Source organism: Vipera ursinii (assembly GCF_947247035.1).
Source record: "Vipera ursinii genome assembly, chromosome: 5".
NCBI lineage: Eukaryota > Metazoa > Chordata > Lepidosauria > Squamata > Viperidae > Vipera > Vipera ursinii.
In genome coordinates this window covers 62191935-62211019 of record NC_139518.1, presented here as the reverse complement: position 1 = coordinate 62211019, position 19085 = coordinate 62191935, and the positions used below count along the sequence as shown (strand labels likewise).

The window sequence follows — 19085 nt, the reverse complement described above, 5'->3', positions numbered from 1 at the left end:
GAATACAGTAAACTAAACTATTTGCACTATTTTTCCCTTAAAAAGTAAAGGTAAAGGTTCCCCTGCACATGCGTGCTAGTCGTTTCCAACTCTAGGAGCCGGTGCTCATCTCCATTTCAAAGCCGAAGAGCCAGCGCTTGTCCAAGGACGTCTCCGTGGTCATGTGGCCGGCATGACTAGACGCCAAAGGCGCACGGAACGCTGTTACCTTCCCACCGTAGTGGTCCCTATTTTTCTACTTGCGTTTTTACGTGCTTTCGAACTGCAAGGTTGGCAGAAGCTGGGACAAGTAACAGGCGCTCACTCTGTTACACGGCACTTGGGATTCGACCCGCCAAACTGCCGACCATCTGTTCCTGATCATTTTCATTAAGAAATGAATATACCTGGTATATGTATGCCATCTATTTTAGCAAAACCAGATTTTTTATAATTGACTGAAAGAGAAAATGAAAATCTTAAAAACTAAGGTTTAAGCAGAGATATGCTGATGACAGCAAGAATATATGTAGTCCAGAAGTGGAAGACTAGTATCCCAGTTTAAGATTTTTGGTTGTTCACTTTTTAGAAATGTTTGTTAGAAAAATATGTCTCTCTGTCAGTATGTTTGTCCAAAAATATATAGTAATATATGATTGAGGCAATAATTGTTGCATTATACAATATATAAAATAGAAGGTTTTAAAAATTGCTTCTCATTTGGGAGGATTATAATTTGTTCGATAAATATTCAGAATCAATTAAGAGATATTTGAGCAAGTGATGATATAGATTTTGTGGAGGGAAAATGAATTAAAGAGGCTTTAAAGAGGAGTAATGAATCAGCCATGCATTACAAGGTTGGCATGATCTTTAATTATTTGACATCCATGATTATTTTTATTCTGATCTGTTAATTATTAATAGCATGATTTTAATGTTTGTATAGTGATTTATAAAAAAATGCACATAGTTTGTCTTTACTGCCCAGTGGATCTTGAGAATATGCACTGAAAATAGACTTTCAACACCATGAAACAGCCTAATAATTAGACATAATAAAAATGAAGTAAATAGCATGTGTCCAATGAATACCTAGGTACATGTAGTTCTCGACCTACAATAGTTCGTTTATTTATTTTTAATTTTTATTTTAATTCCATTTATATCCCGCCCTTCTCCGAAGACTCAGGGCGGCTTACAAGCTTAGCAGTTTAATGACCGTTCAAGACACAACAGCAATGAAAATAAGTGACTTATGGCCATTTTTCACACAACTGTTGTGGCATGCCCATGGTCACATGGTCAACATTCAGACAGTTGGTAACTCATATGTATGATGGTTGGAGTGTCATGTGATCCCCTTTTGTGACCTTCTGGCAAGCAAAGTCAATGGGGAAGCCAGATTCATTTAACAACCACGTTACTAACTGAACACCTGCAGTGATTCACTTAACAACTGTGGCAAGAAAGGTTGTATAAAACTCACTTACAAATATTTCACTTAGCAACAGAAATTTTGATCATAAATCAATTGTGGTCATAAGTCAAGGACTACCTGTAAATAGATAATATGTACACTTAATGCCTGTATAAAAGTTTTTAATATGACTTGTCAGCTGGAACTGGGGTTAGATGTGCATTCCAAATGTTTGCTTGGAGTTGGGGATGGAAAGATGCCCTTGCATTATTAAAAATATATGAAAATTTGCTTAAAAATTCCCTTTGTGGTATTGTTCAGAATTTAGTTAAGTTACCTGAGAGGTTGTTTGTGATGCATTATTTTAGTCCAAATTGTATTCTGTGTAATTGTAACGGGATTTTAAATATTGTTTCGTTCATTTGTTGCAGATTATTTGGGTAAAAAATGCATTTCTTGGTAGACGTTATACTGTTTTTTTCTCTGAAACTTAAATTAATAATTTCTATCTATCTTAGTGCCTGAAAGTTAAATGCAGGCATTGCAAAATCTGAATTATTTAGTTGCACTGGATAAACTTTGGAACAATGATATCTGAATTTCTTATTGATCCACAGCTGTCAAATGCTATTTTAGCTTCATGTAAATTTGATTGCTTCTACAAAATACTTGCCACTGCTGTCATGGCAACAAGTAAGGTTTGAACTCTTGTGACTCCCCGAATATATATAAATAACTGCTGATAACAAATTTTAAAAATTAGTTGGTTCATAAAGAATTAATACATTTTCAATATTATTAAATAGGAATCCAGCCTTATTATCTGATTGTCATAAACATTGCTTCTATTTGAGTAGTTTACATGAATTAAAATCTACCTTAAAAATGGCATCAACTACCATTAACAGTTTCTCATTTCACATTGTATTCTATCAATTCATCAATCAAACATTTCTTTGATTACTTATTTTATTGTATAGTTAAAAATGACAACATTTGTAATTAATGCAGTCTGCAAATGTAATTTAACTTAAAACAGGTATGTTTGACATAGAAATTCAAATTTGGTGGTGTTGCTTTGTTCACATTATCTTTAGTGAAAATACAATCATACAATCCTGCAAATGTTTGTCTATACTATATGAACAACTGATACTGCATTTAGTCCAATGATGTAGCAAAAGACTGACTAACTGGCAGTGCAGCAGCAAATATTTCAAAGTGCAAATAAACCTATTGATAGGAATATAGCCTGCTTTTCACAGTTGTAGCTACGTACTATTTAAATATATTTGTCTCATAAAAATAAGTGATAAGCACATCTCTTCTGGATAATACCATTTCAAATGAAAATTGAGAGCTTTCATAAAATGTATGTATACTTTTTGCCAGCATCCCAATGCATGTGGCATTTTAGAAAAAAAGATTTGTACATTCTATTTATATACAAGAATCTTCTTCTGTGAGGAATAAATAAGCACACTTAAATATAGCACCCTTTTAGACAGTTTTATTAAACTGACTAGAAATTTTATTGTCATCAGTAGAGATGGCAGTATATGATTTTAACTGTTGTATTTATCCAGCTTTAAAATCAGGCATTTGGGGAGCAATGTTTTTAAATAAAAGAGGGACCAGTCAATAATAAAATAATAAAACTTTTTCTATATATCACCATGGAACTAAGAGAACATCAATGGAAAAACTAAATTCTGTAAGGGCCTAACAATGCAAAATCAATAGAAGGTGGCAATAAAACAATATAATGAAGAGGAACAGTAAATAAGGAATATGCACTTTGCTTAAGATATATATGGGTGTCCGATTTTATTGTTATATTTAGATGGCAATACTATATTCATAAAATAAGCCTAACACATGTATAGAGTTGCACTATTATCCATATACTGTGTTTCCCCGAAAATAAGATTGGGTCTTATATTTTTTTTGGACCGAAAGACCCACTATGGCTTATTTGCACGGAACTACACAATACAGTGGCAAACTGGAAGCAGGTAATGTGATGCAGCGTGGTGCAATGATGTAGGACCCAAGCGGCAGAAGGAGGAGGTAGCCACCGGCACCATCAGGTGATCTGCAGTGCTGGCGGAGATTGAAGAAAACCCCTCCAGTGGCGGACATGGTTGATGCACAGCAGCAGTGGAGGCCTTTTGCCATCATTCCCCCCTGGCTCTGAAATGACAGAGGGAGACTGGGTAAGGCAACCGAGCCTCCCCCACCCATACTCCATAGCATGGCAATCTGACTCGGGAGGGGAGTGAAAGGGAAGAGGTGAGTGGGCAGCCAGGTCATTGAACCGGCCGGGGGAGGTTGTCGAGTGGGGAGTGGCCTGGCTGTGGGGGCTCTGAAGTAAGTGGATGCAGGGCATGTGGGTGTTGTGATTCAGGGTCAGCCTGTGGGTTCGGCAGTTGGGTCGGACGACTCAGAGGAGGAGGGGGGTGTTGAAGAGCTTGCTGAGGGGGTTGGAGAGCTTGCTGAGGGGGTTGGAGAGCTTGCTGATGAGAGCCCCCAGCCAGGACCCTCCCACCTGGTCACGACGGAGACCCAGCTGTGTGAGCCTGACAGCGTGGATGAAGATGACCCACAGCTGGCCCTGTTCAAGGACGCCCGACGCAGGAGGCAGTCAATCAGGAGTAAACAGAGGAAGGCAATGGGGCACCTTGGAAGGAGGCAGAGAGAAGCCACGCCCTGAACTGTATAAAAGGGGAATGCGTGGGAGGGCTGGTTTGCTGAAGGCAACCGCTTGAATAGTTCCTGTTTCATAGCTCCTGTTTCATGGTTCGTGTCTTGTTTTGCTCTATTTTATGTTAAAAAATTTGACAGGCTTGGTTCCAGCCTCTTGCCGTTTGTAAAGGGGTTGTCCCTGCCTTTTCTGCAGGGCTGGTAGCAGGCTGGTACAGAACAGTGGGGCAGCTCTAACCCCCCCACCTGCCATGCCTCACCTCGTGGCAGCGGCACTGGTACAACACACGCTCTCCTGCCCCTTTGCCCCGTAAGCAACCAGACGATGGGATGGAGTGGGTGGACTCTTAACTAGGGCTTATTTTGGAAGTAGGGTTTATATTAGGTGCACGCCAAAAAATCAGGCTAGGGCTTATTTTCTGGGTGGGTCTAATTTCTGGGAAATATGTTACTACTAAAACTCTTGTGTCTATTTGATTTTTTGTAATCCTCAGTTGGATAAAATAGTGCATCACAGGACAACAAGATTTATCAATGTATCCATCAATCAAATGGGATAATTTATACAATGTGTTCAAAATCTGTGACCCATGACTCCCAGGGTATTGAAATTCAGCAAAGTTAAGACCACTTCAGTGCTGCTGCAATCAGCTGTGATCATGTGATCATCATTTCCAGACCTCCTGCCACTTCCTACAAGGAAAGACAGTGGGAAAGCTGGTAGAAAGTCAGAAGTTGCTCTTGTGCTCATTGCTGTTTTGACCAGCTGTGGTAAACCTGTTTCTCTTTACATAAGGAAATATCTCTGCAACAATGATCCAGCAGGTTTTCTAGTAATATAGAAATTCTAAAATAAAAGCATGGCGTGTTATGACAAGTAATAAGAAAAACATGTGAAAAGTGTTTTCACATTTGAGAAAACACATTTCTTAAAATAGTTATGAACTTGTTCATGAAATTTCTGTCATAGAGACATGCTGGAACAGAGAAAAAGATGTGTCATAACTACATGATGCATGGGCCATAGATCGAAAAAGAAAAATAGAGATAATACTTTTGTAAAACAGCAAGTCCAAACTACGGAAATTCTTAAAAAACACAACTCCAAAAGCTAAATAATAAATAAAACAAGATAAAATGTAGCACTGCATTTAATTTTCTCTATCTTGGGATCAGAAGGTCTAATCAATGAGGGATGTATGCATGCTGATTATTGTACCCTCTGGTCTGTGTATTAATCAACAATTATATATCAGCCTTATACATAGTGTAGTTATTACACAATATAGAATTCAATGTGATTTCTTCAAAAATAACTGCATGTATCAGTGATAGGCAACGTGTAACACAGCAGAAATAGCTAAAGCCTCATCAGTGTAGATAATGTAGAGCAATAGTGAGCACCACAAGGTAATTTTACATCTGGAGGGTCAGGTTGCCCAACCCTGGCAATCCCAAACATTAATTTCATAAATATGTTCTGGCAGTTGATGTAATAAATCTTTAATTATAAATGGGATCCTCAAGTAAAATGTAATTGTGCATTTTCCCCTTAGACAATACTGGAAAATGGTGCTAGGATTATGTTCTGAATTGTTCTGTATTAAGAGTGACAAAAGCCATCAAAATGGAGACGGAGGAGAATATGAGAAACTGAGCTCCCAGTTTCCACAACCAAGAAAATGTACTGAACACAAAACAAGCCTTCTTATCTTGCTACTTTATGCAAGTAATGAGAACACTTGGATAGCTTCAACTAAGTAATTAACATTACAATCTTAATTTTACCCAAATGCATAACTGTAATTTCCACTTAAAATCTTGAGAGCTTTGTTACTTTGCTACTAACATTTTACCAATGAAACTCTTTTGTCTTAAACTAGTTTTCCTTTAGTGTCAAGGGCACGCTCCTATGCATACCTACCTGAAAATAAACTTTATATCTGACATTGTGTAATGTTATAAACATAGTATGCAATGATTATACTAATAGTAGAGAACAGTTTTTAAGTGTGCAAAATAATTCACTTTTGAAAAGAGAATGCTTAATCATACTGAGGTAGACATATATTCAGATTAATTCCATCTAATTATAGTACATACAGATGCTTTTCCCCCACTCTGGATTGCTTATGACATGGATGGATCTGGAAACTACTTAATGTTGTCAGATTGGCAACTACCTCATCTTTGCCCTTTGTACTAATTTATACTATAACTTGAGGATCCCAGATGATTTATATTCCATGAATTTAGTACAGTGTGCTGTAGCTGAAAATGCTATAAAAACCATCTTAGCAACATCGTCAGACATGTCAGAGGAACCATATTTTTTCCATTCATTTTTCTATATTACTTAAGTAGCCTGTGCAAGCAAAGTTGCTGATTGTGTTCTGTCTCTCAGTTCAGAGCTTTGCTTTGGCTATTTCTCAGGAGAGTTTCAAATCTCCAAAGCTTTTCTAATGAAAAATTTCTAAATTCTGATTTAATCAAGGAAATTGAAATACTGCCTAAGGCATAATGATAGGGGGTTTGCTTTGAATTTCATTACCCTCAGCTTCAACTCTTTTCATTTTAGTTATTGATGGCAGGCATAGCTACTGGAAGCATTCCTAATTTTGCACACTTGTGCATGTGTCTGTGTGTATGTATCAAAAGTGATAATCTAGATATAGCAGTATATTATTCAATGATCTTCTGCCTGAGAAAAGTGGGTAGGAGCTACAGTATATTATCATCATTTAAAATGCCACCAGAACTTGTCTTCATAAATACAAAGCTTTCAGGATATTGATATGTCTGTGAACCTTCATTTTAGTCAAGGGGAAATACAGAAAACTGCTTCAGACTATTGGTCCAACTATTTCACTATTTCTGCTTCACACTGTATAGACCTCCCATGCTAGATGGATCTCAGGGATTTCAGCTCAAGATCTACCAGGAATTATTAGCCTTATTTCTGGGGCTTTGGGCAACCCAATTCACATGCCCAGCTATTGAATTTTATCAAATACTTCTTTTGGAAAAGTAACTACCTTACTATTGTTCTGGCTGTGGTATCCTTAGGAAACAAGGCCTCTTTCCCCAAAAGGATTTATTCATTCACATCCACAATGAGGGGACGAGACATTTGAATTCAAGCCATATTCCTTAAGTGTTGTCCCAGTCAAATGCTGTGTTAGAGACAGTATTATTTTAAATGCTTATTGCTGACATTGTAACCTAATTCACCATTTAATCCAGCCTTGCAAAGATAGACTACAGTCATATCAATATCCATTATACATTTAGTTGATATGACTATTTGTATAAAATGGCTTGTTTGCAGCTCAGTATAGCTGATTTGAGGGTTTTTTCCTGTATCAATAATGAATTTTGATTTACATACTTTTTATTTACTGAAACAGGGAATAAAAGATTAAAATCTTTCTTAGAAATGTTAAAATGGGTTTGCAACTCAGCTTGTCTGTTTTGTTATTTAAAACCAGAACATGTTTTTTTAATAAGCTAATAGACTATTTGTAAACCAACAAATCTACTTTGACATGAAGAACCTATCCAACTATAAGATTTAAGAAACAAAATCCATGGTACTTTCTAGAGATGAAAGTCTAGTAATTCCAGGGCTATGTCTGCAGATCAAACATCCATGTCTCCTATTATATTTATCAACACTGTGGGCTTTATATGCATTTGTATAAAGGCTGGTAATCCTCTTAAACATTTCAGAAAGAATAGATTCTATGTGAAAGCAGGAAAATATTGTTATTCCTGGATCCTTTGAAATTAGGAAAAAAAGTTCCTCACTGAAGCAATTATTTTGCAATCTTGGCAACTTCCAGTGTGTAGACTTCAATTCCCAGGATTCATATCAATGGCATGCTAACTGTAAAATTCTGGGATTTGTAGTCCACACACCTAGAAATTGTTACAGCTGGAAAATACTACAATAAAGATTTATAGCTTTTGCAGAATATCCTCAAGAACTATGCTATATTTAATCTGCAGATTACAGCACCTGAAGAAAGTCTGCTACCACCACTTCAAGGAGAGGTGAAGCTTCCTATTTTGCAGAGAAGCTTAAAAGTGTAAACTTTTTTGTACAATTCCTCTTGGAACCAAAGCTTTTTAGACATAGTTAAAACTAAGGAATTTGTTGTCAACAATTGTAGTAAGGGTAGCCAATTTGGATGGTTTGTAAAGGAGACTAAACACAATCATTTTCACACAAGCAGTGGATATTAACTTGATTCAATTTTATGAATTCTTGACCATCGGGAGAATGTGTTAAGTCCTTGTTAATGTAAAGTAATAGGTAAAAAGGTAAAGGTTCCCCCGCACATGCGTGCTAGTCGTTTCCGACTCTAGGGGCCAGTGCTCATCTCTGTTTCAAAGCCGAAGAGCCAGTGCTTGTCCGAGGATGTCTCCGTGGTCATGTGGCCAGCATGACTAGACGGCAAAGGCGCACGGAACGCTGTTACCTTCCCACCGTAGTGGTCCCTATTTTTCTACTTGCATTTTTACGTGCTTTCAAACTGCTAGGTTGGCAGAAGCTGGGACAAGTAACAGGCGCTCACTCTGTTACGCGGCACTCGGGATTCGACCCGCCAAACTGCCGACCTTCTGATCGACAAGCTCAGTGTCCCAACCCACTGAGCCACCGCGTCCCTAATGTAAAGTAATAGTGAAAGGCTTTTGGTATCCAGTCCAAGGGTCCCCAACTCCAGGTCCGTGGACCAGTACCGGGCCGCAGCATGCCAGCAACCAGTCCACACAAACAAGCAAAGCCCCATCCATGGGATGCAGGCAGCAAACAAGACCATGCACTCTCCAGTCAGTGGAAAAACCTTTCTCCAAGGAACTGGTCCCCGGTGCCCAAAAGGTTGGGGACCTCTGATCCAGTCCAGTTTTGTTGAACTTGTCAAATACATTCAGGTAACTATTGAGTGACAGAAAATGCTGGCATGATCCAGCAATGTTCTGAAGTATTTTTGGCATGAGAACTAAAACAGTGATAATGATGAAGACAAAAAACAAAATCTTAAAATATGCATCTTTGTTTATTCTATATCTTAACAGATTTGTAGAACTGACACCTCAATATTATGTTTGTTTTGGCTTTTTGAATTATATTGCATTTTACTCTCTTTGCCATACTGTGAGCTGCTCAAAGTCACTTTGGGTTGTGTGACACCTAAATCAAATGAATTCAGTTAATATTATTTCAGTAATTTGCCTGCTACTGAAAATAAGACTATTCTGAATAAATTAATCATCTATCAACCATTTCAGAAAGAAAAGGAAGAAAAAAAACAGGAAGACAAAAAGTATGATGAAATAACTGAATAACAACGCATTATTTAATAAGTTTCATACTGCAAACTCTTCTTAATGATGCTGAGACCAGAAATTCCATCACTAAGTGATGCAGCTGCAAGTCAAATAACCCACATGACAATACTGCTTAGTGACAACAGTTCCAGCAGTCCCAGTTGCCAACATAAAGCGAGGACCTCGAGTCTGTGATCTGCAATTTCCCACCAACTTCCCCCTTAACAAAAGCTACAGGGAAGGCCGGAAATCATGATCATGGAATCGTGGACCACTGTGACAGCTCTAAGTACAAGGAACGGTTATAACTAACACTCTTTTCAGCATAATTCTAAGTTTGAACATTCAGTAAAAGAGTGGTCATTAAACAAGGAACACCTGTACGTTTCTTTTCTGTGTATTAGGTATGGTAAAAGACCAGTTTTTACAACTTGACACGTGAGATTATCGATTTTCATAATTGAACAAATGACAATATATTTAGCAAACAAAACCGGTAAGAAAAGTATGCAGCAAATAAATATTGACAATTATTTAAAAATTCTGATTACACAATTTTAAATGACAACTCACAGCATATAAAGATGTTGCAGAAATATACATGGCATTTTACAATATGAAGCAAATCTTGAAAGAATGCAAAGTAGTTTTTTTTTAAAAAAAATGTCCATTTATGACTGAAATGTCAACGTTTATAGAATGACTTCAATCTTCAATACCGTTTGCGCTGAAAATGCTCTAGACAGAAAGGTATTCTTTGAACTTCTCCATGACAGCGCTCATCCTGTCAGCAGAGATTACCATCACTGTTCGTAAAGGCTTCATAGGTATATCATCAAAAGACCAGCTGCCTCCCAAACATGAGTCACTCTCTTCTTCTACTGAATAACTGAATTTCAGCACTGATTGCTATTTGAAGAAAAAACAAAACAAAACTAAATTGATTTGGATTATTTCTCAAGTGGAGAAAAAAAGTATGTAAATAGAGTATACAAAATTAAATGCCAAGCAAGACATTTAATGAAAACCAGCTACAATTGAAATTCCTGAAGATTTCGAACTGCCTCCACCTAAATCAATGTATAAGTCATGGCAGCGAGAACAACATAAATTACTATTCCTCTGTCAGCCAAGCATAAGGTTAAAAAAGTTGTTTCAGATTTGAGACAATAGAGAATCCAGCTCTGGAGACCAGTTCCAAAAATTCAAGGCAGATACTTCCTATCTAGATCTGTAGCGGTAATCCACAGAATAAGTACACAGGAGTTAAGGGCAAGTAGTCAAATCATATATGGATTTATCATTATGGCAGTTGTACATACCAAACAATTTATTGTCTATATTCCATAGTAATTTCACACTAGAAATAAAAAGCTTAAACCACAAAACTGCAACACTGCCTGAAGTTGCTGGGAGTCGGGGAGTGTATAAGCGTAATTAATAATAATAATAATAATAATAATAATAATAATAATAATAATAATAATAATAATAATAATAATAATAAGCAGCAGCAGCAGTAGTAGTAGTAGTAGTAGTAGTTGGAAGGGACCTTGGAGGTCATCTAGTCCAACCCCCTGCTCAGGCAGGAAACCCTATACCATTTCAGGCAAATGGCTGTCCAGTCTCTTCTTAAAAACCTCCAGTGTTGGAGCATTCACCACCTCTGGAGGCAGGTTGTTCCACTGGAAAATATGTGAATCAAAATGCATTTGGGAAATTGAACTAAACAATAGTTTCACCTCATAGAAAAATTCTTCCTCAGCATTTGAAAACATTAGCTCTGCCTTCTGGAAGATACCACTTCCTCTTTTTTTAGCATTCTTCTTATTAGTGTAAGTCTTGCTCATGAGAAGGTAGAAGTAGCATTTGCCACAAGGTTTGTTTGTACGCTGAGCTTCTGCTATTTCCTTCCTAGAAGTAAAGATGTTAATTACATTAAAGATCAAGGACAAAGCACTTGTGTTATATCCAGCCTCATCCCACAAACTGTAACCACTACAGTAACATGTTAATGTTTCGAAGAAAATGTGATTGTTTTAACGTATTCTCCAGCTACTGTGCAACTCTGAAAACCACATCATTCAACTTGCCTGCAATATATTGCTAAATATTTATGTCCCTTACAAACAATATTTCCATATTAAATATCATATTAGACAACAGTATTAAAATGCTGGGCTTCATTTCTTTGGCTCTGTTCTTTATATGTATTTCCCCTTTTTCCCTCCTATTCTAGATATTTCCATTTAAATAAAGTTTCAGAGGTCATCCAAGGATAAAAATTACAGTTCAAAAATGATTTGGGAGAAGCACTTACTGCAGTTGCTGGTGCATAGGCAGAGCAATCTGGGGAGGAACATTAATGAATCTTTCACTTAGTAGAAAGCCCACAGGCTTAGTGGTGTCACTTAAAAGCTTATCCAGCTGCTCAACCACATCCTGTTCACAGTTCTTCTCACACTGACTTAAGATCAGTTCTTTAATTTGCTCAGCACATTCAGTACCCTAGGAATCAAAGATCAGATCTCTGTTTACAGACAAATTGAAAAGCAAACTACTGGGCATTTTTTTTTCTAGACATAGCAAAATCACAGCTTTTAATAATTTGAAAGGATTTCTTTTAAAACTATTCACTCAATTCTCCCAACAGAGATTCTTAACCTTGTTTGTATCATTGACTGCTTTTTGTCTGGTGAAGCCTAGAGACCCCTTCACAGAAAAATGCATTAAAATAAAATGTGTAGATTGCACTACAAAGGAAACCAATTATACTCAAATAGTTATCAAAACTTATCAAATATGTGATATAAAATAAAATTGAATGTTTTTCTCCATCCTAATTCATAGACCCCCCTCCCCGAAATGTATTCATGGATTCTCAAAGAGACTTAGTTTCCATTCTGGTTCACAGCTGCAAAGCAGCTACACGAATCAAAATCCTAATAAAAATATGAAATGCTTCCAGCCTAAATTAATTCAAGAAAAGTAACAAATGCCTAACTTCTACCTTAAACAAAAAAAATGCCTGAAATAAAAGTAACCTCATTATTTTTGAATTCCAGTTAAATACATAACAATTTAGCATTATTAACCAATTGCTTGTTCAGATCTTCTGCTGCTACAAATGAGAATAACTATTTCAAATCTCAAGGGCTAGTATTATTACAGCAATAAACAACTTGCATAAAGTCATGCTTTTTCTCATTTTCTAGAGCACCAGGTACCCCAAAAGCAGACTACAGACATAATGCAAGCAGTTACAACATGAAGGTGGCTGGTGTGTTATGCTTGATAAGTAAAGGCAATCTAAAGACTTGTATTTCATTTTTCTGAATTACTGAAAGAAACTACATCTTCGTAAATTTTGGGTGCAGCGGTTCTAGATACAGGTAATCCTTGCTTACCAACCACTTGTTCAGCCGCCACAGTTATGATGGTATTGAAAAAAAATCATGTAATGCTCAACTTATGACCATTTAAAGACTTTGCAGGGTTCCTCAGTCACATGATCTCCATTAGTCAGTAAGCCTTGACCTGTGCCTGACCTCCCCCTGCAAAGCTCAGAGTGGGCAGAAAGGGATTACATGAGAGTAAGATGTTTGCTCTTCTACATAGTGAGAACAATATGATTTTGCCAGCAATGTGATTGCATTGGTGGTGGTGGTGGTGGTGATCAGGTAGAGACTGGCTACAGAAACTGCTTGTCTCTTTGCCCCCGTCCTCAGGAGATATTGGAGAAAGGAATTTCAAGAGAGTGGAATGAAATGAGACTGCTGGTGCAACTTTCAATGTTTACAAGGCAGTAAGCAGGCACTCAAGCTTTCCAAAGGAAGGGGGAGCAGTTAGGAGGCAAACACAAACTGAAGGTGTGAAACTGAGTAATTTCTCTTTTTCCAGCTAGAAAGCACAGTCCCAGTCACATGATTTTTCATTTAGTGACCACTTTGCTTAGCAGGTCCCAGTTGTACCCAAAGATGGTTTTTCATAAAGCAACTGGACTTTCTTGTTACATCTTGACTTGTCCCAATTGTAGATGCTAAACAAGGACCAGCTGTATAACTGTCAAGCATTCCATAGTTCACTGCCAAATTAAGTTAATATTGATGTATTAATTGATGTGTGCATGATCACTGACCTTCCTTTCTGTTAAATTTAAGAGGCTTATAAAGCCAAAAACCTCATCATTAGCATCTTCATCATCATCATCACTTTCCTCTGTAACTTCGGTTTGCTATGAAACAGAAAACAAACAAATATAGCTATTGGTTGTTCTGTTCAACATTTTAAGATTTTCCCCCAATATAGCCCTCCTAACTGGGCATGCTTCAACCCCCAGAATTTCCTGTCAGCATGGAGAATAGAAATAATAATAATAATAATAATAATAATAATAATAATAATAATAATAATAATAATAATAAATAATAATAATAATAATAATAAACCTTTATTGTCAAAGTACAACATGTGTACATTGAGATTAGCTGAGCCTCCCCCCATGCTCCCTCCCCCCAACACACAGTGACAACAAACCCTCCATCCCACCACACTATGTGAACCAACTACACCACACACCGGCCTCCCAAGTCATAAGTTATAATCCAACAAATTAAAAAATAACCAAGCTTGAAAAGGCCAGCTCTTTTTAAAATATACAGGCTGATTTTTCACAGCAATGTAACACAAAAGGACTAATATTGTAAAGAGTTATATTCAGTAGAAAAAAAGAATGTTTCATTGAAAAAGGCAGCATTAAAGTATTTAGTTTTCAACCCCAGCTTAACTATCTGCATTATATGACCCAAGGATAAATCAATTCAGAGTACCATATTTATGGAACCACCACTATGAAGTTCTTCTCTTTTGCACTTGCCACTTTCATTGATCTTGTAGCACATAAAACAAAATCTTCTTAAGATTTAAGAAGAATCATTTTGATAAAGTTAATCTTTAAGGCAACTTATATCAAATTAAAACCTTAGAATATTAACCATATCGGTGAATGCCTGAGAACCTGTAGTAACTATACAATTGGAGCAAAAAGAATAAGCAAATGTATGTTGTAAAATACTTGGAGCTTCGATAAACAAGATTATTCAGAAGCATGCCTATTAAATGCAGTAGAGACACAAAGCACATGGACTTGGGTTGTATCATTTCCATAAGAGCATTATCTGCAAATATAACCTTCTAGATCCTTAATCATTTAGATGTCATTTTGATTTTTCTACATCTCAATTCCACAATACACTCTCGGGTTTATAATGACCAAAATTACATATTGCACAGTATTCCATCTCTGGTTATATAATATATTTTATGATTGTACTGAATTGGCAGTTTTATTTTCAATTCCCCTGAAACTGTCTTTCTTTAATGGTAGGTATCTGCAATTTTAATGATAGCTATCCGGATTCAAAGATATGCTTTCTGACCAATTGTTATCAGCTCAAATCCCACAAACATTTTTGTACAATCTAACTTTTTCAAGCAACTTTGTACTTACTTATATACTGATCAATATTTAGAAGTACAATATTGTAGGAAATGGCACTTTCCTCAATTTGCTGAATTACATAATAAATTACATAAAAGGTGAACTTGAACAATCTAGTCCCTGAAATGCTGTATAAATTATGGGCAGCTTCATCTTTTTCAGCAGTCATAGTGAATTACACAATTACATCAAAATTGTAACCTATTTGCTCTAAGGTTCTAGCAGTTAACTGGCAGCCTATGCAAATTGATACTGCTCTGCCTAAAATGTGTCTAGAACAGGGGTCTTCAAACCTGGCAACTTTAAGACTTGTGGACTTCAACTCCCAGAATTCCTCAGCCAGCCATAAAGAATGCCAGGAATGGAAGTCTACAAGTCTTAAAGTTGCCATGTTTGAAGACCTGTGGTCTAGAAGTACAAGGAAATTTTGGAACTGTCTTGATGACCATTAATATTCCAGTAATTCTGTGGGAAATTCAAGTTAATTATGATTATATTGTAGAAATAGCATATAGGAAGAAAAGTTATGAAGTTAAATGGACCTAGAAATATGAGCATTGTGAAGATGAACCTTCAGCAATATGATTGCCTGAATAGAATTACTCACAGATAATGCATGATATCAGAGTCACAATGTGAGGGCAAGACTAAAAATCTTATTCTAACCCCTCAAAACAAATATGAGAAGACACTATACCTTGATAACACTTCCAATGTGATTTTGTTGTATCAATATATCAGTCAGATCACCTGTATTAATAGGAGCCTTTAGAAATAGCTGTGAGAAAAGAGACTTTTATTTAATATAATGTAATCTGTATGTGAAATCAGAGTTGACAGATAAAGTCATGTTTAGCACTGGGCAGGTAGTTATAGCATTCATTTCCAAGAATTAAGCCAGTATTCAAATGATCATATAACTTTCTACATAATGTGCTTATGATTTAATTTTATAATATCTAACCATTCTGTACTCATTTTATTCACTGAGATTTAATATGCCAAATCACTTTGGTAAATTAATGTGTCCCACAGCTATGCACTTTTAAATCAAATTGAAATTCAATTACAATGTCAGCATATTGACTTAAACAATCTAGGTCCTCCTTTTATCGATCTTGGAAGGATGGAAGCTGAGTTAACTTTGAGCCCTGTCAGGATTGAAATCCTGGCTGTGGGCAGAGTTAGCCTGCAATACTGCATTCTAACCACTGTGCCACCAGGACTCCTATGTTCTCAGAATGTGACAAACACAACCTCACTTGTCTACAATCATTTGGGACCAGTTAAAGAATCATTATTTAGTCAAGAATCATTTATTTTTAAACACAAAAATTAAAATCCAGGGTCACAACAAAAGCATACATACTTGTTGCAGTAACTTTTTTATTCCATTTTTATCATCATCAGTTATTGTATGCGCTTCAAATTCAATGTTTACTTCCTATGAAAAAAGAGAAATAATGCACATTAATATCCATACAGCTTTATCAATTTTTACAATCTAGCCATATAACTAAAGATTTGCCAGTAATATATGGTTTCTCATATGCACCTGCTAATTTGCGCCTATGATATTAATTCCCAAATTCTTTGTCTCAACTGAAGATAAAACCAGTGTAAATCTCTTTTGCCTCTTGGACTGACTTTAAACGCAACCACCATAAGTGCAACTGCAATGCCCAATCCGACACAAGCTGCTCCATGCTTCTGACAATCTACCCTACTGGCTGATGGGAGGTGTAGTCCAAAACATTTCTAAGGAATCAAAATGGAGAAAAGCTCTTCTAAGTTTTGGTGGCAAAGCTAGCAAGGAAATGCACTTTGTCTATGTTCCCAGGCCTCCCATTTTGGTTGTTATCACTCATATGGGTTGGAGAATGAAACCCAGAAGAACAGGAAACTTCAAGGAATAGAAACAGGAGTTAAGAATAAAACTGGCTAGTTCAGGAATTCTGGGAGTTGAAGAATAAAAGAGCCAAGGTTGCCTGCTCCTGCCCTATACCATTTGAGATAAATGACTGTTGTCTCTTCTTAAAAACTTCCAGTGATGAACCACCCACAACTTCATAAGGAAAGCTGTTCCAGTGGTTAATTGTCCTCATTGTTAGGATGTTTCTCCTTATTTCTTCTCTCCTTGATTAGTTTCCATTCGATGTTTCTTGTCCTGCCCTCTGGTGCTTTGGAAAAGAAGTTGACCCCCCCTCCTCCTTGCGGCAGCCCCTCAAATACTGGAATACTGCTATCATGTCAACCAGCCCTAGTCCCTTCTTTTCTCTACTAGCCAAACCCAAATTTTGCATCTATTCTTCGTCATGTTTTTGTCTCCAGGTCTTTTAATCACCTTAGTTGCTCTTCTTTGCACTTTTTCCAAAGTCTCAACATCTCTTTTGCAATGGGGTGACTAAAACTGGATACAGTATTCCAGAGGTGGTCTTACTAAGACTTTATAAAGCGGTACTAATACTTCACGTGATTTTGATTCTGTGCCTCTGGGGGTTTCCCGATACTCCCATGTTACACCTTTGCTCCGCGAGCTGCATTGGCTGCCGGTTGCTCTCCGGGTGAGGTTCAAGGTGTTAGTGATGACTTACAAAGCCCTACATGGCATGGGTCCGGATTACCTATGGCAACACCTACGGCCGGCATCAACTTCCCTCGTCCAGTGCGCTCCCACAGAGAGGGCCTCCTCAGGGTGCCTCCGATCAAAGAACGTCCATTGGTGGCCCCCAGGGGGAGGGCCTTCTCTGTGGGCGCCCCGGAGCTATGGAACCGCCTACCGGTTGAGCTCCGGATGGCCCCTGACCTTCGCTCCTTCCGGCGCGATCTCAAAACTTTCTTTTTCGAACAAGCTGGCCTGGCCTGATGGGATGGAGTTGGGTTTTATAAATCGGTTTTAACTTTTTAATGTGTACTAATTTATTTACGGGCATTGCTGTTTAATTACTTTTTAATTTTTGTATCCTGTTTTTTTTATTATGCATTGCCCTGTTCACCGCCCTGAGTCCTTCGGGAGAAGGGCGGTATACAAATTAAATTATTAAATTAAATTAAAATATTATACAACTAAGGATTGTATTAGCTTTTTTTGCTTGCTGCCGCACACTGCCGGCTCCTATTATTTTAAGTGATCGTCCACTAGGACGCCAAGGAGTTCTCCCGAATTCACTAATTCGGAGTGAATGGGAAAGCAAGTGGGAAATAAAAGGGGATTGCCAGGCGGGATTACGCTGTGTTAAAAAGGAAAAAAAACCGGCATCTTCTCAGGGGAATGAAGCCAAAGCCAGCAACCTTTCTGGAGCCCCCCCGCCCGCACCCCGACCCACCTCCCGACTCGAGGCTGCGGACAAATCCGAAGCAGCTCTACCGTAGTAGTCAAGAAGCTCTAAAAGTCTGGTCCGCTTGCAGGCAGAGGTTGGAAAAGAAGCCGCCGGGCTGGGGAGGGTGGTTCAACTCACCTCGTTAATTTCTTCCTCATCTTCCTCGCTATCACTCTCCAGGTCCGAATCAGATGCCTGGCCGCCGCTGCCTTCCTCCTCCTCCTCCTCCTCCTCCTCCAGCCGAATCTTTGAAGGCCCGTCCGCCTTCCTGCGCTTCGCCCCAGTGGCCATATGCCTTTTTTTTCTTTCCCTTCTCCCTTTAATTCCGCTGTGCGCATGCGCATACGCTCGCCGGAAACGTGGGCAGCGGCGGGGGTGGGTGGGAGAAGCGAAAGCAAGGGTAGGCAACCTCGGCTCTTTCGTGACTCGTGGACTTCAACTCCCAGAATTCCTGAGTCAGCATAGCTGACTCAGGAATTCTGGGAGTTGAAGTCCATGAGTCACGAAAGAGCCCTGGTCGCTGACTCAGGAATTCTGGGAGTTGAAGTCCACGAGTCACGAAAGAGCCCTGGTCGTTGACTCAGGAATTCTGGGAGTTGAAGTCCACGAGTCACGAAAGAGCCCTGGTCGCTGACTCAGGAATTCTGGGAGTTGAAGTCCACGAGTCACGAAAGAGCCCTGGTCGCTGACTCAGGAATTCTGGGAGTTGAAGTCCACCAGTCACGAAAGAGCCCTGGTCGCTGACTCAGGAATTCTGGGAGTTGAAGTCCACCAGTCACGAAAGAGCCCTGGTCGCTGACTCAGGAATTCTGGGAGTTGAAGTCCACGAGTC

General features: G+C 38.1%; 1 protein-coding gene across 1 annotated transcript; it reads right to left on the bottom strand.

Moving 5' to 3' along the window:
* Window positions 1–9143: 9143 nt before the first annotated feature.
* On the bottom strand, window positions 9144–18592 carry BCCIP (BRCA2 and CDKN1A interacting protein). The gene is made up of 7 exons (XM_083363406.1): window positions 18392–18592; window positions 16303–16377; window positions 15631–15711; window positions 13572–13667; window positions 11754–11941; window positions 11176–11347; window positions 9144–10342 (listed from the first exon to the last, which is right to left on the bottom strand). Exons 1-7 carry the CDS (start codon window positions 18542–18544, stop codon window positions 10172–10174), a joined length of 936 nt encoding a protein of 311 aa, XP_083219532.1. The 5' UTR covers window positions 18545–18592; the 3' UTR covers window positions 9144–10171.
* Between the last annotated feature and the right edge of the window lie 493 nt (window positions 18593–19085).

What these genes read in the sequence shown, in the direction of transcription:
- BCCIP (XM_083363406.1), bottom strand. Translation starts at nt 18,544, where the DNA reads ATGGCCACTGGGGCGAAGCGCAGGAAGGCGGACGGGCCTTCAAAGATT. An exon ending in ACATTGGAAGTGTTATCAAG is followed by an intron (nt 13,668 to 15,630) that starts GTATAGTGTCTT and finishes TCTGTTTCATAG; the next exon opens with CAAACCGAAGTTACAGAGGA. An exon ending in TAAATTTAACAGAAAGGAAG is followed by an intron (nt 11,942 to 13,571) that starts GTCAGTGATCAT and finishes TTTGATTCCTAG; the next exon opens with GGTACTGAATGTGCTGAGCA.